Below are 23296 nucleotides of genomic sequence, written 5' to 3'. Positions count from 1 at the left end.
TTTTCTTAACATTTATTAACATTTGACATGTATTGACATTCTGATTGACTTAATTCCCAAAGTTATCAAGCTTCCATCCCTTAAATACAAAAAAAGTAGAATGAAATCCAATTTATTTGTATAGCATGATTCACAATACGTTTGTCACAATAGGTTTTAAAGCAGACGTCATCTTAAAAAATCCCCTGGAAAAGCAAACCTAGAACAACATTGACAAGGAAAAACCCCCCCTTTCACCTTTTCTTTTAAAATCACATTAATTCACCATTAAAAAATGCCCTTGAATACACAAATTCCCAAAATGATGACTCAGTAATGCCCATTGTCACTGAGGTTTAATGATCACTGTCGGTACGGACTGTAATTACTTCATTGGACCACTGTGAGGCTTCACAGTCTATAAGTATTAACAGCATCGCGTGCTACAATAGTTCCGGATCTGGAACCCTAACAGTCTGAGTCTTCTGAACGAGATGTTTTTTTCCCCCCCTAAATGATTATGAATCTGCTGCCTTGTTTACTGCTATAAACGGCATCACCACCGTTCCTGACACGGACGCTCTTCCAAAAAAAAACTGAGCGCGCCGCTACCACTCCTGGACTTCCTTGTCCCAGACCAGCTGCCCGTGGGGCTCCGCCGCCCCCCGGGGCAGCAGGGCCAGGTAGACGGGGGTCTCGGCCCCTTCCTCGGGGCTCTTGGGGGCCTTGGGGCCCGCCATGTCCGTGCGGACCCAGCCGGGGCAGCAGGCGTTCAGGAGGATGCCGTCGCCCGCCCGGGTCTGGGACAGGACGCGTGCCTGGATCCGGGAGAGCACCGTGACGCCGATCTGCGAGGGGACGCACGGACCATCAGGCACTGCAGCGCTAGCAGCTTAGCAATAATAATAATAATAATCATCATCATCATCATAACAATAATAATAACAATAACAACAACAATAATAACAATAAGAAAAAGAAGAATCATTATCATGATCTTCTTCTTCTTCGTCATCATCATCATCATCATAAGAGTTATAACCATAGTATTTGAAGTCATAATAATTTTATTTGCATAGCACTTTTCACACACTGAAGTTCAAAACATTTGTCCTAGAAAGACAAATGCTGAATTAAAAACTATGTGAAATGCACTTCTGTAAGCCGCTTTAGATATATGAAATGGTACTTTTTCACGGCACTGTATATTCAGGAGCTCCCTTACTCCCACCCTCGATAGCATCCGTGTGTTGGGGTCCATTAAGGTTCAGTGAGGTTTCGTGGGAAGTGAGTTTCAGCGGGAGCAGTGCAGTGAAATAAAAACAACTCTTGTACAATAAAACATGCGCCCCTTGACACAACAACTGATGAATTTACTCATTAACAGAGCTAAATGCAGCCAAGCTAACGCAGTTGAGCTATGTAGTTACGATGACGTCTACTCGTCAGCCAAAAACTGGCTCCCCTATCAACATTCCCTAATGGATCCAGTGTTTTCTAGCACCAAAAGAACTATACTTAGATTTAAACCAACAGACAACAACGCCATGGTGAGCAGAATGAAAGGGACTCCAGTCGTATGCTCCGGTGTACTCATTTATTATCGACATCGGCCGTTTAAGCTTGGTCTCACGGCAACATATCCTATGAACATAACCACTGTGGCATTACTTTCTAGAGCTGAGGTATAAAATTCAGATACATATATATTTATATTTATATATGTGCATATAACATCATACTCTTGTCCATTAATGCTCTCAACTCTGACCCCACTACGGTAATGTCAGTGACTACAGCAACATGCTCATAACATATGCATACAATGACCAAACACACTTAAAGGGACATTCCCTAAGAATGACTGTTACGCCACCTAGTGTCTTTATTAGTCAGTAACCTTCACTTTCTTAAAAAAAAAATTATCTTTGAAAATCTTTTATTTTCGACATGCCTGTTTATCAAAAAAACGTTCATAGTTTCTTCCGTAATGTAAAATTAATAATTGATTTGACCTCTGAAACAGGCAATGATTACCTCCAGCCAACCTGGACCATCACGTATTCTGGGCTGATTTACAATTAAATTAATATTTTATTTTGGGCTCCCTCACTGCTATATTTTCCCCAAATGTGTAGCAGGCGTAGCCTGGCTAGCTTTGCCGTTAAAATCTTTGGACAAGTGAGAGGCCTGGACTCAAATCCCACCTCAGACTCAGGCAAATATCTAACTAGTTACTCTGGTGCCTACTGACCCGGATCAGAATTGTAATCAAAAAGTGGTTGCTGCATGGAGTGTAGCACAGTGCGTAAGGAACTGGGCTTGTAACCGAAAGGTCACAGGTTCGATTCCCGGGTAGGACACTGCCGTTGTACCCTTGAGCAAGGTACTTAACCGAAATTGCTTCAGTATATATCCAGCTGTATAAATGGATACAATGTAAAAATGCTATGTAAAAGTTGTGTAAGTCGCTCTGGATAAGACCGTCTGCTAAATGCCTGTAATGTAATGTAATGTAATGTAATGCTGCAGAGTTTCAAACGGAAAGGCAGTCAAAGGAGGGTGAGTGTAGGGGGTGTGGCTCGGCTAGTTCGCTAGTGCAGCACAGTACGGGTGCCGCAAAGCAAAGGTCTCATAGCTGGTTACCGTGACAGCACTCTCTGGCGACGCAACCCTCAAAAACAAAACAAAAATTTCGAAAACAACGACGTTGCCCTTGGCCAGGGGCGATTACACCTTTAGCTGACCGGTGACGCATTTGCCTATGAAATCTCAGGACAAGTGAGACGTTCTGGTTGAAATCCCACCTCGAACTCAGGCAAATCTCTATGTGGTCAGAGACGCAACGATCCCTACCCAGTTCGGTTTACCTTGGTGGTGCCGTAAGCAGTGGTGGGCCAGCCCTCTTCCTTGTGTTTGCCCCGCTGAGCTGCTTTCACAAACTCCTCCATCAGGGAGCACAGCTCCTCCTCAGACAGCTCGGCATCACGGAACCTGTGAGGCACATCACAGTACATTACAGTACATTTAGCAGACTCTCCTTTCCAGAGGGACTTACACAACTGTTTTACATAGCATTTACATTGCATCCGTTTATGCAACCCACACCAACACACATCTGCTCAAGGAGCAATGGGAAAAACACAGAGTGGGGTGCATTTCTGCACTAAACACTTGCACAGAGATGCATATTAGCACATAAGTGGGCAGAAGGAGGAGGAGGAGGAGGGTAAAGAGAGAAAGAGAGAAAGAAAGAGAGAGATGGGGAAGAGAGAGAAGGAAAGACAGAAACTGGAAAACCTGAGGATGCAAGAATACGAAGCATGAGAGCCACGCGACTCAAGGGAAGAAAAAATAAAAAAGAAAGAGAGGATTATGGGTAGAGAGAAAGCATGGGTTAGAGAGTCCTCTTTTCTAGTACATATGGAGTGGGGGGGTGGCAGTGTTTATCCAGTAGTTTGTTTATGTTTCAGTCTTGCAGAACATGGAGAGATTTTATTATTATTATTATTATTATTATTGCAAAAAATAGATTAAATGATCTTATTCCATAAAATTCTCGCAGATGCACCGCGTTCACCACTGGAAACCGGGGCAGCAAGGGATCCGGCGGCCTACTTTGCCTGCAGCTGGGGGCTGCACTGTCCAAGAGCCCGCTTACTGACGAAGCTGGACACGTTGACCACGCGGGCGCAGGGCCGCAGCAGCGGGAGAAGCGCACGGCTCACTTTCAGCGTCCCCCAAAAGTTGGTGCGCATGGTCACCTCAGCCTGCTCGCTGAAGGGCTCCACCGCATCATCTTGGATAAAATAAGAGAAATGAATAAATGCGCTAGTGCTCAAATCAACGGAAACAATAACGTATCATAGCACGAGCTATACATAAATTTAAGTTAGCTAGGGCCAATAGTAAAATAACACCCAGATGACGACGGCTAGCTCACAGAAACACCGGGGACTAAGGTTGCATTCAAGCTGCCTCAGACCAACAGTAGGTTATAGCATCACATCGCATGACAGAGAGCACGTGGCCTACAACCTGCGCATTCATTATTTAATTAATTTATCATATCAGTAAAATTACCAGAACATAAACAGTAAAATGCTCAGTGTTGCTTACAGAGTAGAAATGGTCCCCATTGGACTCACTCTGTTAGTGTAGAATTAACCATGGATAATTTGTTGTGTATGAAGTACACTCGTTGCCGCTAGAATATAATATTATTATTGGTAGTAGTAGTAGTCAAGTAATAGTAGTAGCACTAGTTGCCTAGTAGTAATAGCCATTTTTGATTTACTTTCATTTTTATAAAACTAGTTGTACATCTATATAAGTGCTTTCAAATCAATAACACTATATGTAGTTACCTACAGTAACAGAAGCCCAAACGCACTTTGCACGCTCGCCCTCTCCCCTTTCTGTAGTCATGACCTACCGACTGAGGCACCTAAACATTTGTGACATGATCTGTGCGGTACAGTGCCGAGTCACAGAGAGCCCGGAAAGAAGCTGTTCGTGCATGTTCTACTATGTGCTAAGCATACACGGGCAAAAGGAAGTGTCATTTACTCTTGTAAGCGATTCCCGCGTTGTTAACCAGTACATCCAATCCTCCATATGTGTTCTGCAAGAAGTCTCTCAGACGCTCGGCGCTGGTCTGGTCACAGACATCAAGTTGGTGGAAAACGGTCTCTAATCCCTCCTCTCGCAACATATCTACCGCTTCGTGTCCGAGCTTTTCATTTCTAGCAGTGAGGACCACATCCCCGGGAAAGCCAGCTCTGCAAAGTCCCCGCACGATCGCCAGTCCAATGCCTTTGTTGGCACCGGTAACCACTGCCACTGCTTTGGACATTATTTCCAGGGAAAAAAATGGAGCCCGCACCGTGCTGGACAGCAAGCAAGGTTATAAAATAAAAGGGAAAACCCTCCTCTTTCACTCATTGGCTATGAGACGGAAACAGAGTCAGCCAGCCTCCTTATTGTACATTGTGCTATATACTGGATAAAATGTGCGAAGTCACGATTGCCAGTTAGTTATGCAGTCACTTGTCAAAATGCATTTTGCACAAAGGTTGCCTGTCACCTAACCTGTTTTGTGCGTTTTTTGTTTGTTTGTTTTTTTTTGGAGCAGCTGTAGTTTACATGACCAGCCCAAAGGCGTCAGTGCAACAATACTACTATTGTACTAGCCTATTATTTCAATTTCACGTTCATACGTCAAAATTATGCTGTGCTACAATAATAATAATAATGATAATGATAATTATAATGATAATTATAATGATAATAATAATAATAATAATAATCATAATAATAATAAACAGAGTAAAATACATTATACAATTTTTAGGTCACACACACACCTTAAACAATACTGTCGCATCTCTCTCAATGGCATGCACAGATCTTCGGAGAAGACAGTTTTTCATTTTTCCTTTGCTATATTGTTGTATTGTTGTTGCTTGTGTATCTAGTGTTTAAGGGCTCTCCTATGACTTTACATACTCTGTAATAAAACAACAACCTCATGAGAAATGCATTTCTTTGAAGTTACTGTACACGCTCTAATGAACAAAATTAACTCTCCCTCCTTTCTGGGAATTTTGGGGAATAACAGAAAACAAAATTGGGGAAAACATGATGGAGTCGTGATGAAAAATGTGCTATAGATTTTCAGGAGCTTGGTTAGAGTAGAATGAGTGGAACACTTTGAGTTCCGTCAGAAGATTCTCTCCATCCGAGTCACGGAACTGACAGACGTTTGTGACAGACTGAGCAGTCTCCTCCATCTATTCTCTTTGTCTAGTTGGTTGATTTGGTCTGAGAGTGCACGGCAGTGAGGATCGCACCAGCTGGGCTTTTATCCTTCCCCCTGAAGTGCCCTGTCATCTGCTGTGCCACCTCGTTATTAAGAGACTTTTTAAAGGGCACCACTTAATCCACCTGCACTGACTACAAACACACATGTAAACAGACGACACAATTATACAAGCACACATATATACATGCACGCACGCACACACACAAACACACACACACACACACACACTCACTCTCTCTCTCTCTCTCTCTCACACACACACACACACACAAACATGCTTTAAATTAAGGTTTTTAAAAAAACAAGGGCTATTTCAGCATTCAGAGGAAAAAGCGCACTCCCTTAAATATACATATTTAAGTCTTTAAAATTAAACTTTTCTGCAGTACAGCTCAAACATTCATGTTTTCAGATTTTGCTCAAAATATATAGGCTCAAAAATATGTAAAGATAATGAAATTAACAATTCTGAATAAGGACATAACTGCATCCTTGCTGTAATGTGTAGGCCTATTTATCATACGACAGACCAAAAAAATAATTTTCATTGGGCTAAGAGGAAGGAGAGGAGATCACATGTATAACTTATTCAATTCATTATTGAAAAAAATCTATTATGTAGTGCGTTTGTGTTAATTAAATTTGACTTGTTTGGTAATAGGAAATCTAAGTGACAAGCTAACAAAATGATGTATTTGCAATTGGTGGTGGCCCTCATAACACAACTAGACAGTCCATGGTTTAGCTGTGTCTAGTTAATCCATTTTGGCTCAATGGAGAAATAATTCAGTAAAACATTTATATAATTTGTAAGGCCTCCACTATATTGGTAGAGCAAGGTGCTGAATTCAGTGGTTGGCGACCCTGATCTGGAAGCGTAGAAGTGCCTCTGTTCGTATTCCGTTTTTACTTGTGTTGCTAAAACTGTCAATTAAATATACATAACAGGTATGTTTTCAGATGCTCGAATTGTGCCCTTTTTGCCATCAAAATATTTGACTTTTATTATCCTTGTGGCACTTCAGGATTTTCTTTGCTGGACGATGGGACACGTAAGTCCCGCCTATCCAAAGTTATAGCCAATGAAGCTACACAAGCTATGGCTCATGGACCAATGACGCGAATAACAATGGAAAATTTGACGAATGAGAAGTATTCAACACCAATTCCAGTGGTCGGATCTGCGTCGACTTCACATGTGAGCCGTAATGGCGTCGGCTTTCAGAAAGAGGCTGATTTGCGGCAGTATTTCCTGAAGTAACGTGATGTCAGAATTTGCGACCGTTTACCAAATAGCCATGGCGGACGTAACGAATAACGACAGCGTGAAGATGGCGGAGGGGGAGCGGAGTGCCGAGGAACTCAAGGAGAAGGCGAATAAATACTTTAAAGGTAGATTATAACTGCAATCATATACCATTAAGGATTGTGCACGTGGTTTAGACACAGTGGAACCATGAGAGACTAAAGCACTGCTACGCCAGAGAGATCTAGCTAGCTAGCAACGGCTTAGTGAATCCCCTTTCAAAGCCGGTGGTAATGTTACCAAAGGAAGCGTGCCTGACTGAGCGAGGAAAGACTGCGTATGGAATAACTTAGCCTACCGTTAGCTCTATTATACGAAGGGCTTGTTTGTCAATCAGTGATCTCATTTCATATTTCTGTATTCAATACAAGAAAATGTATCTCAAATATTTATAATAATACTTGTGTAGTTTTTGGGTAATATTCTGTGTTAGTGCATCATATTAAGGTCAGTGGTTGCATCTGACTAGGTGGCTAGCTAGCTATTTGGGTGTCACGACTGAGTGTTCTTTTTAAGACAACGTTAGCTATGTTCATTTTATGACATAATGCGATTAGTTGGCTATCAGTCCGCCAAGAAAGGACTCGTCTTCTTATGACATCACGATGCGGTCTAGCTGCTCATATATTTTATATTTTGACGGTAGCTAACGTTAGCTGGCTTAATAAGTTGACTGGTCTAAGGCATTTACCAAAATCAGTGTGTGATAACTTGTGGACGAGTTTACGACAGATGTGCAACTAGTTTTAGCTAGCCTGAACGCAGTATGGCTGATACAACAGCTAACGTGCAGCGTTGCTACTAAAATGAAAACGTGCCGTGTAGCTAGCTAAATGCACCAAATTTAGCTTGCTAGCTGGACTGAGAGACAGTCGCTACATATAACTTTGATAATCTAATTCTCATCTAATTCTGGAGATTTGAACCTACAAAAATAGTAACAAGGGCAAATACCATGTGCCGTAGTGTCTAGATAAAGCTCCCGCCAACTGTAGCTTGCTATATTAGAAAGTGAGTGCGTTTCCGCCCAGCTAACGAAATTGCAGAGCTAACGTTACAGATGGGACATAGGGCCAAAATGCGTCTGTCTTGAACAGGTAGCTTGTAGTTGGCCAGTACGATGAGCAATGAATCATCTTTTAATAAAGGTATTGTGGCAGCCAAAGAAATGAAGAAGTTTGTATCGATTACTAGAGCAATGCAATTAATGCATGTAAGTATTACTCGTTACAAATACACTTTTAAATATAAAGTTGCCTAATGGATATTTGTTAAGACAAAAAAGATTAATAGAAGTCTGCATACAATGCATGCCCATGCGTACTCCAGTTTCAACGGTATCTAGTAGTGTTTAAAATGGAGTAGTGATCTTTGATAACCAACATTCTGGGTATTTAAAATGGTTTGACACAAATGGTAAATGGACTGCATTTATATAGCGCTTTTATCCAAAGCGCTTTACAATTGACGCCTCTCATTCGCCAGAGCAGTTAGGGGTTAGGTGTCTTGCTCAAGGACACTTCGATATGCCCAGGGCAGGGTTTGAACCGGCAACCCTCCGACTGCCAGACAATCGGTCTTACCTCCTGAGCTATGTCGCCCCCTGACACAGTCAGTAACAATATGGATTTTTAGAGCACATTACCCACAAATCTTGGTAATCTGGTTTGCAAAGGACCTTGCATCAAACTAGTTGTACAGTGAACATAAGAAGATACCTGATCAGGGGACGAATAGGTGGTCAGATATAGAGACAGTTTTGTGGGAACTTCAGCAGGACACCAGGGTTAACACCTCTACTATTTAGAAAACCCCTGTGGGATCTTTCATTACCACAGTCCTAGTTCAACATCTCATCCGAAGGATGGCACCTTGTACGGTTTGTTACAAGAATTCAGTTAAGCAGACTGTGATGTGTAAATAAACCACTAAGCATCATATCAGCGGTTCTGCCTGCTACCCTGCTTGCAAATAAATCACACCCGTAACTTAAATTACCTACTTAAACTTCATAGTGTCTTTTTAGTAAAAATATTTCCCCTCAGTTATAGCATGTTCTGACTACCTTTGTTATCTTTATAGACAAACGTTGATTAAAATTTCACACTTCCGCTGAAAAAAATTCTAATGAGGGAACCTTATGTGAACTTTGAGGACAAGTTGCGAACTTGGAATCATTTTACCTTATTTTGGTGTGACTGATTTTTAAGAGGGTAGGAAAGCAATTCAGTTCCACCCTCTTTCCTTGTCCCTGTGTTCTCAGGAACTGGAATATCAGTTCAAATAGCAGTGATGATGTCAAGGGAAGCGATGGGAATTAAAATGGACTAACAAGAAGGGAAATTGTTTTCTTTGCAATGACCCATGCTGTTGTGGAAAATGTAGCTTCGTCGTTTGAATGATCAAGCTGGTTGTGCAGATCTTGCATTTTTTAAAACCGCAAAATTTTTAGCGGAGAGGCACAGAGACGTTATGTGGGAGGGTCCTCATCGAGTAATTTTTGTTATTCATTGAAAGAACGTCCGTGCGGTTCCGTTTCAGATAAGGACTACGACAATGCCATCAAGTATTACACGGAGGCCCTGGAGCTGAACCCGGACAATGCCATCTACTACAGCAACCGCAGCCTGGCGTACCTGCGCACGGAGTGCTACGGGTACGCCCTGGCGGACGCCACGCGCGCCCTGGAGATCGACAAGAACTACATCAAGGGCTACTACCGCCGCGCTACCTCCAACATGGCCCTGGGCAAGTTCAAGGCGGCTCTCAAGGACTACGAGACGGTGAGTGGGGTGGCCCGTGGACCTGCTTCGTGCTACCTAATCGAACGATCGTTTTCTCGTTGGGTTAAGGGAGTTTGGCAGACGCTCTTGTCCAGCGCGGCATAAGCAATTTTCTCGTTTTTGCATAGCATCCATGTTTGTTTATGCAGCAGGATGTTTTACTGAAGCAATTCAGGTTAAGCACCTTGCTCAAGGGTACAACGGCAGTGTAAACCTGCAACCTGTAGCCCAGTTCCGTAACAATTACACCATTATTGAATGTTACTTCTGTTTTAGGACGTGAGCCTAGGAAGCCCTTTAGTGTTGTGTATATAATTTCCATAAAAATAAAAAGAATCTATATTTTCACGATTGCATGAGTATACTACACAAAAAACCCTTAGAACTAACCTCCAGACCTGTCTGGCTGCTACATTAGCAGCTCAGGCCAATATTAAGCTTTGCCACTAATGTAGTCGGTCTTAATAATTAAGGCCGCTCATTTGTTTACAGACGTGTGGGCATGTTAAAATGTCTCCCATGATGCACTGGTGCTCAGTACATATTGAAAATAAGGGTGCGTGTCCGATGCCACGCCTGCAAAGATATGTCTAAGCTGTGAAGATTGGGAGTGTTCACCATTTGCACGGTGCAGGCACAAGTGCTGTGTCATGGTCTGTTTTTTACGTGATGCTTTGCTGACACAAAGACATTGATTTTTAAAAAATTTTTTAACGTGGCTAAGGATGGGATGATCACGAGGATCAATTGAAAAGAAAATGTATAAACGTCAGTATGCGCGGAATTGAATGAAGTTCCATCACCTGAGCGTGGTCATTGATCAGACGGACGAGAAGCAATTTACTGCCTAGTCACCATGAACATCAAACTGTTATGTTGGTAATTGTAACATGAGTGAGCTGCCTGGATTTTGCCGCGTCATTGATTTTGCAACTATAAGGTGGATGCTGAGCAGTTGGAATAATGGTGATATCACATATCTTATCATCTGTGTGGTAATCCTACATGTATTTTACACTATTTCAAAGTCATTATTGGTCCATCTTGTACATCGCTGTGGTGTGCACATTGCAGTTTTGCTCTGTTTAATGTGGTAATGGCAGAGATAGACTGTGTATGAGCCAGCCTGTACAATCCATGGGAATATGAGCTGGAAGCCAGGAGTACTAACCTAGGAGAAGGGGTGAACTAGCTAGTTAGTGAGGCTGAGGAATTCTTGGCAAAAAAAAAATGCAGATTAGCTTCTGTAGAGTTAACGTAAAAAAGGGGGGAAAATTTCAAGTGAAATTTTGAAAATTGTCTGAATGGTAATTTAGCCTTTACCTTGTTTAAAGCCTTGCCTCTCGTAGGACAGTAATGTTGTGTAATGGTTTGGGACTTGGTGTGTTTCAACTCCCGGATTGCAGGTTTTGTTCCCAGGTGGGGCACTGCCACTGTACCCTTGAGTAAGGTCCTTAAATTGAATTGTTTCAGAAAATATCCAGCTGTATAAATGGAATCTGTATAAATCGCTTTGGATAAAAAGTGTTTGATAAATGCCTTGAATGTAATTAAAATCACACTTAAGTCATTGATCAAAATTAATCACTTCTTACTGGAACTATGCGGAAAAGATTTGAAAGTTATGGCAACACCTAGCATACGTGGCAGTGATTATGCTGACACACAGGCTTGTTTTTGTTTTTGGATGAAACTCAGGAATACTGTATTGCTGTAAACTTTGGTTTATTTTTAATGTTATAGTGTGATGACATTAACAAGAAAGGAATGTCCACAATATAGGAATGTACATTTGGAAAGACATGGAAATTATGCTGTTTTTCCTGACGCTGGTCTACGTTGACATAACTAATGTGCCCCTTATTTTAGCCCAACCCCAAGTTTCTCTTTTTGTTTTAGAAGCTCTCCTCTCCTATCCCATTTCTCCGGAACATTCTGTTGTAGACTGCCTGTGGGATTCTGGGTGATGACATCACAGTGCCCTCTGTCATGTGGCCTCCCATTTCCTGTGATTAGGATTAGAGCCCGAACAGTACATCAGACGACCGATACATCGGGCCCATATTTACATTTTTGAACCGTGTCTATCGGTAATCGGCTCTCCTAGGACTCAATCTTTACATCTCTAATGTAATTTTAAACATGGAAACAGACACATATCGTTATGTTTATGAAAATTATATTTAGTTGCATACACTCGCATGACAAGACTAATCATGGCAGATAAATCATTGTAGTCTTTCACCTCTACTGATCCGATCCTGAGTACGCCAACCTCTGTCCCCACTGTCAAATGCAGTCTACAAGGACACAATTCAGAAACAAAATGTACCTGTCTTGATAGCCCACGGAAAGCCTGACATATGGACTGCTTGCAGACCTGGAGTTTGAGGACACTAGGGAAAGAATGATGCGAGTGAGAAATGTGGTTTGACAGCACGCAAGTTCAGAGAGCGAGTGTCACGTCAGTCTGCGTTCGCTTTGTTGATTTCGAGCGTCTTGCCTGATGCAGAGTGCACTGAGTCCCTATTACAAGGGGGTGGCTAACATTATCCAGCACACGATTTTGTTGGTCGTGTAGTCTGAGCTTGGCATAAGGCTAACGGAACAGCCAATGCACAATGCAGTAAATCTGACAGGGCCTGAAACCCGCGTGCCAGATGTCTGCACTGGTGTGAATGGTGATCAATCATGCATGTGTGACAAGGCAAAATAAGATCGAATATGCTGCACACAATATGCATCCGGATAAGGCAAAACGATGTTGAGAGTGTCAGGATCCCAGAATAGGCGGTGAAATTGTTGGTGTTGTGCTGGTATCAGGCTCATCGAAGTACACAACTGTACAGTGTTACTTCAGTGTTTATTTTTTTTTTTTACAGAGAAGGATATCGTTGATGGTGAAATTCTTGGTACTTTCCAGCCTTTTTTAGGTGCACTTGAAGGCTGTGTGTAGAGTGAGATTTGACACTGAAGTGGGCGGTGCTCCTAATGTGTGTGTGTAATTGTGTGTGTGTGTGTGTGTGTGTGTGTGTGTGTGTGAGAGCAGGTAGTGCGGGTGCGGCCCAATGACAAGGACGCGAAGATGAAGTACCAGGAGTGCAACAAGATCGTCAAGCAGAAGGCCTTCGAGAGAGCCATAGCCAGCGACGAGCACAAGAAGTCGGTGGTGGACTCGCTGGACATCGAGAACATGAGTGAGTGCGGCCTGTGGGACCTCAGCCTCTCTCTCTGCAGTGGGAAAGACCAACGAACAAATGAACAAACTCTTTTCACGATTTTTCTTAGGCCATGTTAAACCGCACTCGGTTTTGCATACAGATGCGGACATTCTTGCTTTCTGTCTGACATGTTTATAAGTTATCCGTGTGTAGCTGTAGATAAATGTGACGATATAAACGGGCTCTTCCTCCTTACGCAGTGATCGAGGATGACTACACAGGGCCCAAACTGGAAGACGGAAAGGTGACGGTGAAGTTCATGAAGGACATGATGCACTGGTTTAAGGAACAGAAAAAACTGCACAGAAAGTGTGCCTATCAGGTAGGGGAAACAACCCCACGTTTTTACATAATATTTGTTGTCTCTGAAAATGGTAAAGGTTTCATTGTTTGTATGTATTCATTTTAAGCGGACATGCATGTTGTTTGAGTTTGTAGTGTTAATGGAATTTAAAATGTCCCGTTTCAGATTTTGGTCCAAGTCAAAGAGGTTTTAGCCAAGCTTCCGAGCCTTGTAGAAATAGCGCTAAAAGAGGTAAGGCACTGCACGCACACAGTTTGTTTGAAACGGCACCTAGTGTAGTTCTGAGAGAATTAATCCCCGGGCTTGGATAGAGCTCAAAAGTGTCAAATGTGCAGTTTCCCAGGTGTTTATTTTAAATGTGTATGAGTTATTCTGCATTTGAAGTTTATATTTTGACTTTCAAATTTAATATTCATTTCAAGTTCAAGTTTCATGTGTATGTTAAACCTGAAAACAATGAACAGAGTATAGACGCAGGCATCCTTTATATTTTGGCTGCTCAGCCCAACCCAGTTCCTGGAGATCTACTGTTTCACTATAACCATAACAAAGCACACCTGATTCTTCTGATTAGCAGCTCAATGAGATCTCTAGCTGTTGAAGGTGGAGTGTCTTGTTAGGGTTGGAGTAAAAACCTACAGGACAATAGATCTCCAAGAACCGGGTTGGGCAGCCCTGCTTTGTATATAACCTAAAACTATATGCCTGTCCTGTTGCCATTCTACCTTCCCCTGTCTAGTGCGTTTTGCTTTTTCGCCTCGTTTTACCTCTTTACCTCTCCTGTCCTCTCGTAACCACGCCACTGTCTCCCGCAGACAGACAAGATCACCATCTGCGGCGACACGCACGGCCAGTTCTACGACCTCCTCAACATATTTCAGCTAAACGGCTTGCCCTCGCCGTCCAACCCCTACGTATCCTTTTCAGTTTTACCGGAGCGAACGGCCAGCCAGGGCTGGGAATCGGCCAAGAATCAGGATGCTGGAGTCTGCTAGGCGTGACGTTAACCACAATGCATTGTGTGTGAGCCTCACGGGCGGCAGTTGCCGTCGTCGCAAGCGCTCGCCGCGCGCTGAGCAGATGCCGGAATGTTCTGGAAGGTGGCGCTTAACTCCGCCCCCAGCTTTTCAACGGCGACTTCGTGGACCGCGGCTCCTTCTCCGTGGAGGTGATCCTGACGCTCTTCGGCTTCAAGCTGCTCTACCCCGACTGCTTCCACCTCCTGAGGGGTGAGTCTCTGGGAACTGGGAGGGCTGATCTAGGATCAGCATTCCTCGGTCCGTGTGTGCAGCTCATCCATTATGAGCTAAAAGGGTGAACTGATCCTGAATCAGCACTTCTGCTCTGACATGCTGTATGATTACAAGGCCTGGAGCTGTTTGCACTGTTCATCTCCAACCCCACCTAAATGCTCTCACTGGCTGTGTGCATCTGCAGTCAGTGAGAGCATTTAGGTGGGTTTGGGGAAAACTGAAGGTGTGTGTGTGTGTATTAGCACTTAGTGGATGAGACTGTTCAGTACATGATGATTTGGGTTGGTGTTTACATTGATAATATGTGAGAGTATGTGTGATTGTGTCTGTGTGTGGTAATGTGTGTGTTGTGACTGTTTGGCGCCCTCTGCAGGGAATCACGAGACGGACAACATGAACCAAATGTACGGTTTTGAGGGCGAGGTGAAGGCCAAGTACACAGCCCAGATGTTCCAGCTGTTCAGCGAGGTCTTCCAGTGGCTGCCCCTGGCACAGTGCATCAACGGCAAAGTGCTGGTGAGCCATACCCCCGCCACATCCGCCACCACTGCCCCCCCCCCACCCCCTGGCCCCTGTACCCTGAACCCTGAACCCGCCCCAGTCTCACAGCCTCCTCTCCCCTCTCAGAGCCCCTGTACCCTGAACCCTGAACCCTGTACCCTGTACCCGCCCCAGTCTCACAGCCTCCTCTCCCCTCTCAGAGCCCCTGTACCCTGAACCCTGAACCCTGTACCCTGTACCCGCCCCAGTCTCACAGCCTCCTCTCCCCTCTCAGAGCCCCTGTACCCTGAACCCTGAACCCTGTACCCTGCACCCGCCCAAGTCTCTCTCAGAGCCCCTGTACCCTGTACCCGCCCCAGTCTCACAGCCTCCTCTCCCCTCTCAGAGCCCCTGTACCCTGAACCCTGAACCCTGTACCCTGCACCCGCCCAAGTCTCTCTCAGAGCCCCTGAACCCTGTACCCGCCCCAGTCTCACAGCCTCCTCTCCCCTCCCCTCGCAGGTGATGCACGGGGGCCTGTTCAGCGAGGACGGGGTGACCCTGGACGACATCAGGAAGATTGAGAGGAACAGACAGCCTCCTGATTCGGGTAGGTCATCCAGCACCCCGCCTTCCCCTCCCTACAGCTGGGTACATCTGGCGGAGACAGAAAGCAGTGGGTCATTAGTAAGGGCCATGGAAGTATTACAGCCACACTCACTTTCCTCTGTTCTGAATGAGAGAAGAAACAAGACTGCAATGTAATCTTATCCCTCTGTTTTTGTAAACGCTGTACAGTTTCAATTTCAGATCCAGAAGTTACTGTACCTTTACTTCTGTTCACTGTATTACTGGCTTTTAGCAGAAGCTCTTATCCAGAAGGACAACGCAAACACCAGTGCAGAAACCTTATTGCTTATTGTTCTCCGAGCAGTTTTTAAATACTTGGCTTGTACATTTATGAGGGGCTGTTGTCCTTTGTCTTCAGCCATTTATCTTTCCGGTGCACAGTGTGTTTGTAAGCGTCATAAGCCTGTTTTGTTTCCTCTTGCAGGCCCCATGTGTGACCTCCTGTGGTCAGATCCTCAGCCCCAGGTGAGTCAGCAGCCCTCCTGCCTGTGCACACGTTAGCCAGCACTGAGCCTTTAGCATTAGCTCCACTGAGCCAGCCATCCATTAATATGCAGCATCTGTGTCATATTTGTGGAAAATGTGTGACTGTGCAGTATCAGTTACCTTTATGCTGGTAAGCCCCACCTACTCATGGGTAATGTTGCAAAACTCATTTAGCTGCCCTTGCCAGGCTTATAACATAGTGGTACCATAAACTTGGCCAGGTTGTCATAGTGATGCAGTGGAAGTCCGCCCAACTTCCGGGGATATGCTGTGCTAATGAACAACCAATCACTTGCTCCCTCTTATGAATTATGACCTTGTGTAGGCGGGGCTGCAGTCGCCGGTGGCGATTGAAGCCGCCTCCACCTTTGAGCCTATTTAACATAATGGAGGCTAAAACACGTTTGAACCGATCACATCCCCAGAAACCAATCAGAAAACCTGCAGCTTCCCTGTCCGGATATCACAGGGAGGGGAGGCTAGCGTTTAACCCTAACCCCGCTTTCTCCGGGACCCCGCCTCCGGCCCCTCCCTCCCTCTCTCTCCGCAGAACGGGCGGTCGATCAGCAAGCGTGGGGTGAGCTGCCAGTTCGGCCCGGACGTGACGGAGCGCTTCCTGGATCAGAACAAGCTGCAGTACATCGTGCGCAGCCACGAGGTGAAGGGCGAAGGCTACGAGGTCACTCACTCAGGGAAGTGCATCACCGTCTTCTCAGCGCCCAACTACTGGTACGGCCCTCCCATAACTCTGCTCTCTCTCTCTCTCTCTCTCTCTCTCTCTCTCTGTCTCTGTCTGTCTGTCTGCCTGTCTGTCTGTCTGTCTGCCAAACTACTGGTACGGCCCTCCTCTGACTCTCCTCTGTCTGTCTGTCTGCCTGTCTGTCTGTCTGTCTGCCCAACTACTGGTACGGCCCTCCCATAACTCTGCTCTCTCTCTGTCTCTCTGTCTGCCTGTCTGTCTGTCTGCCCAGCTACTGGTACGGCCCTCCCATAACTCTCCTCTGTCTGCCTGTCTGTCTGTCTGCCCAGCTACTGGTACGGCCCTCTCATAACTCTCCTCTGTCTGCCTGTCTGTCTGTCTGCCAAACTACTGGTACGGCCCTCCTCTGACTCCTCTGTCTCTCTGTCTGTCTGTCTGCCAAAATGCTGGTACGGCCCTCTAACTCTCCTCTGACTCTCTGTCTGTCTTTTCTGCCCAACTACTGGTACAGCCCTCCTCTGACCCTCCTCTGTCTCCATCTGGAAATAAAAGGTTTTTCATGATAACTGTGTGTTTGACTATGTGCTATAGGCTCCTACGGTAGGTATCGTGATAACAGTGCCTCTCTGTCTCCCCCTAGTGACCAGATGGGTAACAAAGGAGCATATATCCACCTCAGGGGATCCGACCTCAAGCCAGAGTTTCACCAGTTCACTGCTGTGGTCAGTAAAAATCCAGCTTGTCATCTGCACAGATTTTTCTGCTTTTATTTTTTATTGATAAATTTGAGGCTTTTAAGTTGCTCTTTCATAGATGTTTATTTAAGTTTCTTTTCATAGCCTGTTTCCCTTCCTGCCAGAACTGCATTGCAACAGCCAGTATATGGTGTCAAACTGTGTGTGGATGTGGGGGTGGTGTAAAAACAGTTTCATTTTGGGTGTCGTATTGTGTATTGCGCCTGTTGTGGTCAAGAACACCCTGGTTTTCCACCCTGAGGTACTGTGTGGTGTTGCTACATGTGACTTGATATCTCTCTCTCTCTCTCTCTCTCTCTCTCTCATGCTTGCTTTCTCTCTCTCTCTCTCCTCTCTCCCTCTCGCTGTCTTTCTCACGCTCTCTCTCTCTCACACTCGCTGTCTCTCTCATGCTCTTTCTCTCTCTCTCCCCCCCCCTCTCTTTCTCTCTCTCTCTCTCTCTCTCTCTCCCCCTCTCTCTCCCTCCTTCCCTGTGCAGCCTCATCCGAATGTTAAGCCCATGGCATACGCGAACTCCCTGATGCAGATGGGGATGATGTAGCGGCACGGAGGCCCCGCCCACCCGCGACCGCCACGTTCCCGCCCTCTCTCCTCCGTTCCACCGTCTGCCCGTTTCTGTTTTTTTTTTTTTTTTTTTTTTAATTTAACGAACGGCAAACTCCTCCCACTCCACCTACGCCACCCCCCCCCCGACCCCACCCTCTCACCCACAAAAAAAGGGCTGCCCCTGCTTCCCCAAAGCAGCCCAAAACTGGAATGTGCGCACCTCAACAGTAGCTGTGTGACGGACGAAACTGATGGACGGACGGTCGCCTTTGAGGGAGGCCCTGAACCCGCTCGATTCTGCCGCAGGGATTCGGGGCCGGTCGCGGTGGCGGTGGGAGCGGGTAGCGAGCCGCTCGAGCCTGGAGACGCCACTTCGCACCCGAGGCCTGCGGTAGAATCGACCGGGAGCTTTGTGGCCCCGTGCCACCCACACTCGCGGGCTTGAGCTGGCAAATCGTGCCGTTATGAATCCCTCCCAGGCCAGCTGTTTAGCTGGCGAGAACGGCTTTTGCGTGTGTGCGGGCGTGTGTGTGTGTGTGTGTGTGTGAGACAGAGAGAGTTATGCGTGTGTGTGTGTGCGTGCACGCACCCGTGCGTGTGTGTGTGAACGAGCGAGTGAGCGAAGCTTGGTTTCGTGTTTCGTTTGTAAGAGAGAGTGTGACACTATGGTCAGGTCAGTCAGCCAAGCTCTTTGAAGAGAGTATACTCCTCCTCAAATTTAATCTGAAAGTGAACATCTCTTCACTCAAACGGAGAAAAAGAAGCGCGCCATTTTCCCTGTGGGCGACCTCACTGCTACGCCTGAAGGTTTGTCAGTAACGCAGACACGAGTCTTTCTCCCCGACTGTTTTTCCTCGAGTCCGCACACTCCCTCGCGTCGCCAAACGATCGCGATGACCTCGTCCCCGAAGCGTTCGGTTCCCGGTACCGTTTCTCATTCTGCTGCACTACCAGCCCGCGCGCGCGCGCACACACTCGTCCGATTAAAGAAACCGTCTAATCGAACGCGCGAAGCACTGTCCCATTCCTTACACGTGCGTCTGTCCCGTGACATCGCCCCCTGCAGATCGACAGTGGTGTCTGACGTTTAGAGCCCATCTCTTCCCGTTTCTGAAACGCACAGCAACGTCGTCCTGAGCTTTATAGATAATGTTATACAAACGTGTATGTATATATATATACTGTATATCATTTAATATTCCAGTGTACATGTTTGGGGGGGGTGGGGGGGAAAGGCTAAATAAAAATGGTCATCACTGATTTTAAAGATCTAAGAATACTGTGTTTGTTTTAAGAACGGTCTCTTGCATATTGAGCGACATCATTCATTTCTTTAATACTCGATGGCTTGTTTATCATTTCATTTTAAACCTCATGCATTTTTTACCTGGCTGCAGTTAGAGAATATCAGAAGAATGGCAGCTCATTGCAGATAAAGCCTGGCTTAAGAGTTTTATTCTTATGATGAGACTTAAAATCTTTTTTCTCTCAAGTAGAAAATATTAGCTTGTTTTATGTTACTTCTTGCTTTGTCAAGTTAAATTTTCTAAACCCCATTGGTAAATCATGAAAAGAGTCAAGCTGTCTCACCTCATTGGCAATCTTTTTCTCTAATTTAGCAGAAAAAGTAATACAAGTAAGATTTTATGTCTAAATATAAGACCAAAATACTTGTTTTTTGGTTTGCAGTGCTTTTACCAATCCTATCTCCTCTTAGGCCCTTGAACACAGTGAATGGTTGGTTATCAAGGGTGCATTAATGTCCATTACATTACAACCACTCAGCAGTCTGTCTTACCCGGCACAACCTGCAGATGTGCAGCCCTGCTTTATGGAGACAGTATTGAAAAGCCACTGCTCTGTGGTTTGTGCTACAGTATAATCACCCTGCACCTTGGGGTGCAGTCTAACCGGATTAAATATGAAATCAGAGCCTGCCCTTTGGGATGGGAAACGTTACCCTGTGAGTTGATCACATCTGATGTATGCCCTCAGCACTTAGCCAAGGTGAGATGAAACTTTTGTTCTCGCACATTCTGTCAGTAATGTGTAATCCTGCACAAGATGAAGGCTGCTGTTCTGCACCAGAAATGGAAAGTAAAAGTCCTCCCCAGTATTATATTCCAATCACTTGTATTTGCTAATTGATACATTTCTTCAGCCAGGAAGCAGAACTAATTAGTTAGCCGGCTGAGCTCACAGGTTGGAGAAACACATGGCAGAACATTGACTTTCTGACCCCTGGACTTCCACCTGTGTTCTACACAATCCCTTAATTGGCTGAGAGCGTGTGACAGGAAATGTGTTTACATGTCAGTGTGTGAACAGCAGATGGCAGTGCAGTACAGTCGTTAGTGAACTGGGCTTGTAGCTCAGAGGTTGCTGGTTCGGTTCCCAGGTGTGCCACTGCCTTTGTACTCCCAAGTTAGGTGTTAAATCCGGATTGCTTCTATATGTATATATCTAGCTACATAAGTAGATTGTACATAAAGATGATCATTTGCATGATGGTCTGGATAAGGGCATCTACATATTGTCTTTGTGTAGTACTGACATATACATAATGTGTATCATTATGCACAAACCTTGTCCATAAAATATTCAGTAGAGCATAGGCATTCAGTGCTGTATTCGGTTTGTGTATTCAGTGTCTAATATGCAGCCAGGGTCATCTGAGGTGGTCAAATATAATTTTTTAACAGAATTTATGGGATAAAGGTATTTCAAGCAGGTGATATGAGAACAAGCCAAATGCATCACATTATAACAGCTGGCATTTTAAGGGTATTGAGAAGTGCCATTGCTGGTAGATTTTCAGTTGGGTATTTGGACTTGTTCTATAATGGAAAGTCTAGAAATGAACAGAATAAATGAATCCGTACATATACAATCTGGATTCTTTATTTTTTTAAAGGAAGTTTTCCTGTGGTTACTCAATTTTGTGCATATCTAAACTTTTGTTACCCTGAACTTTATTTATGGATAACCCGACCCACGCAACTATATACTGCATAAAGCATGCTACTTGCTTGTTATTACATAGCTATAACTATGCTCAGTTTCTGCTAAAGGATTTTTGAAGCCATTCAAAAATCTCCTGCTCTTTTAGAGTGGGGGCACACATTAATTGTGACCGAATGCGTTTGAATATGTAAATCCCATTCTAATTTAATGCATTTATTACTAGCCTTCATCAGTAGATTCACAACGTGACTCATTAAAAAGCTCATGATTATTCCCATTCAAAATGAGGTACTGAAGTAGTTTTGCTTGACAGCTGAAGGTTACTTTGTTCACTTCTGACCAGCTAAAATTATGTGTGTAATAGTATTGTAATAATATACCTGTTTCTAACATCTGTAAATTGCATACTCTGTTAAAAGTCACACTCCATTTTCCCTTTTCAAAAAAATCCTCTGGCTTTTTATTTCTTTAAGGGACATGGGAATCTTGGTATATAAATGAACTGCATTTGGTCTGATAAGTCCTGCTCCTTCCTCATTGGGGAAGCATTGAGGCCTTCTCTCTGTTTTCTGGCTAGTAACCAGCCTGTGGAAGATTTGGGCCTGTTTTACTGCACATCAGGAGCACCGATCCATTAACAAATTTGAACGTTTTTATCGTAAACGGGTTTTAGCGTACGCTTTCAGTAGACTATAATTGCTAGTCCCTTTCAACCAATGAACCGCTGCGCTTTGCCAAGCAGACAGATGTTGAGTCTGATTAATGCTAGGCAGAACCCACTTGTGGTCAGTTTCCTGGAAACAAACAAGGCGCCGGATACTATACCAGCTGGTACCCCTGATATTTTATGGCTTGGGAAATTAGCGGTGCAACTCCCCGGGGAGCTGGGTGTTAATTTGCAGCTTATTAATGTTAATTGGAGAGCACATGTTCTTCCTCGGGGCAACTCTGCGAACAGACCCGGTTCACGAATCAAACGTTGCGGCAAGCATTTCAACGTCGTTACCTCGGTTAAGAGATTATCCGCTGCGTTGAAACATTAATGCGCAAAGACTCTCAAATTCACGTCTGGGTTTGGTGCACTAGCAGGCATGCATCGGTATCAAGGTGGGAGGAAACCAATCAAAGGAAGGGACATGGCTTGTGACTTAACAGCTGAGCCCACTGTCACGAGTCAGTTATGATTTCTCCACAGAATGTTCTCAGGCGAAGCCGTCTTCTTGTGATCCTCTGTGTTTGGTGCGTTCATTTGCTAATGCTGTCAGTGGGTAATTAATTTGATCTCTTCAAAATGTGTTCTTAAAATATTGGGCATGACAATTTCCGCACCCCTGCTTGGAGCCCCCTGGGGGAAACGGCGGGGTTCAAGGCTCTTGTCAGGTCTCTTATCTTTCAGTATTATGAGCCTGACCTGGTTGACACCCAATTCCTTAGACACAAGTAAACAGTCATCCAAAAGGTTGTGTCTTATGCAAGTCAGATTAAGTCAGTTTTTCGGAAAAGCATGTGACTTGCACTCATGCATTTGGTTCACTATGATGCCAGACACTCTTCATTTTCTGATGTACATAAAAATGGCAAAAACTTTAGAAGGTGTAAAGGAATTGCAGGGCATGTTTTTGTCACATTGCAATAATGTCAAAACTAATTTTCAGATGCTCCATACTAGAGAGAGAGAGGTTGAGACTAAAATTGCATTAATGGTATTTGGCGGATGCCTGGATATCTACTGAAGCAATCAAGTATGTTGTTAGGTCATGAGGCCAGTTCCATTATGAACCGTTATGCTACTCTGCACCACCAAGGGCCCTGGCTGAGGCTGTCATAGCATTAGCATTGCTAGCTGCCATGCTACTGAGAAAGCAGTGCAAGGGAAAGGCTTCATTCAAGCAAACTCGATTGAGTAAATATACTCTAATGGAGAGTATCATTCAAGGTCCTCCTCAGCCATTTCACACCAAATTGTTAAATACTGTATATTAAAGTCTCCAAGAATAAGTCCGATATATTTGTTTTTTGTTTTTTCTGAACATAAAATGTGCCCCGCATTTGTTCCCATCTGTTA

At 44.6% G+C, this 23296-nt stretch overlaps 2 protein-coding genes across 3 annotated transcripts; one reads left to right on the top strand and one right to left on the bottom strand.

The window, feature by feature from the left end:
• cbr1l (carbonyl reductase 1-like) lies at nt 1-5028 on the bottom strand. Of its 2 annotated transcripts, none has more exons than XM_035431688.1 (4): nt 4549-5022; nt 3598-3778; nt 2850-2973; nt 1-827 (listed from the first exon to the last, which is right to left on the bottom strand). In XM_035431688.1, the coding sequence occupies exons 1-4, from the start codon at nt 4832-4834 to the stop codon at nt 588-590; spliced, it is 831 nt and encodes a 276-aa protein (XP_035287579.1). In that variant the 5' UTR covers nt 4835-5022; the 3' UTR covers nt 1-587. The 2 variants fall into 2 exon arrangements, with proteins under 2 accessions (XP_035287579.1, XP_035287580.1); XM_035431689.1 differs by having other exon boundaries at nt 617-827; nt 2836-2973; nt 4549-5028.
• Nucleotides 5029-7017: 1989 nt separating this feature from the next.
• On the top strand, nt 7018-19079 carry ppp5c (protein phosphatase 5, catalytic subunit). Its single transcript, XM_035435312.1, has 13 exons — nt 7018-7195; nt 9651-9892; nt 12942-13089; nt 13314-13435; nt 13583-13648; nt 14233-14331; nt 14541-14646; nt 15044-15186; nt 15673-15760; nt 16205-16245; nt 16817-16995; nt 17607-17688; nt 18200-19079. Exons 1-13 carry the CDS (start codon nt 7069-7071, stop codon nt 18260-18262), a joined length of 1506 nt encoding a protein of 501 aa, XP_035291203.1. The 5' UTR covers nt 7018-7068; the 3' UTR covers nt 18263-19079.
• Nucleotides 19080-23296: the final 4217 nt, after the last annotated feature.

Source organism: Anguilla anguilla, chromosome 9 (genome assembly GCF_013347855.1).
Source record: "Anguilla anguilla isolate fAngAng1 chromosome 9, fAngAng1.pri, whole genome shotgun sequence".
NCBI classification, from domain to species: domain Eukaryota; kingdom Metazoa; phylum Chordata; class Actinopteri; order Anguilliformes; family Anguillidae; genus Anguilla; species Anguilla anguilla.
The sequence above is the reverse complement of the archived record's forward strand: the minus strand, read 5'-3'. Positions and strand labels throughout refer to the sequence as shown.

Bases quoted from the DNA above. Each gene is read 5' to 3' on its own strand.
- cbr1l (XM_035431688.1), bottom strand. From the start codon at position 4,834: ATGTCCAAAGCAGTGGCAGTGGTTACCGGTGCCAACAAAGGCATTGGA. The intron at 3,779-4,548 runs GTAAATGACACT...ATTTTATCCAAG, and splicing joins CGCGGGAATCGCTTACAAGA to ATGATGCGGTGGAGCCCTTC. The intron at 828-2,849 runs GTAAACCGAACT...GTCCCCTCGCAG, and splicing joins CTGCTTACGGCACCACCAAG to ATCGGCGTCACGGTGCTCTC.
- ppp5c (XM_035435312.1), top strand. From the start codon at position 7,069: ATGTCAGAATTTGCGACCGTTTACCAAATAGCCATGGCGGACGTAACG. The intron at 13,090-13,313 runs GTGAGTGCGGCC...CTCCTTACGCAG, and splicing joins GCTGGACATCGAGAACATGA to TGATCGAGGATGACTACACA. The intron at 14,332-14,540 runs GTATCCTTTTCA...CTCCGCCCCCAG, and splicing joins CCTCGCCGTCCAACCCCTAC to CTTTTCAACGGCGACTTCGT.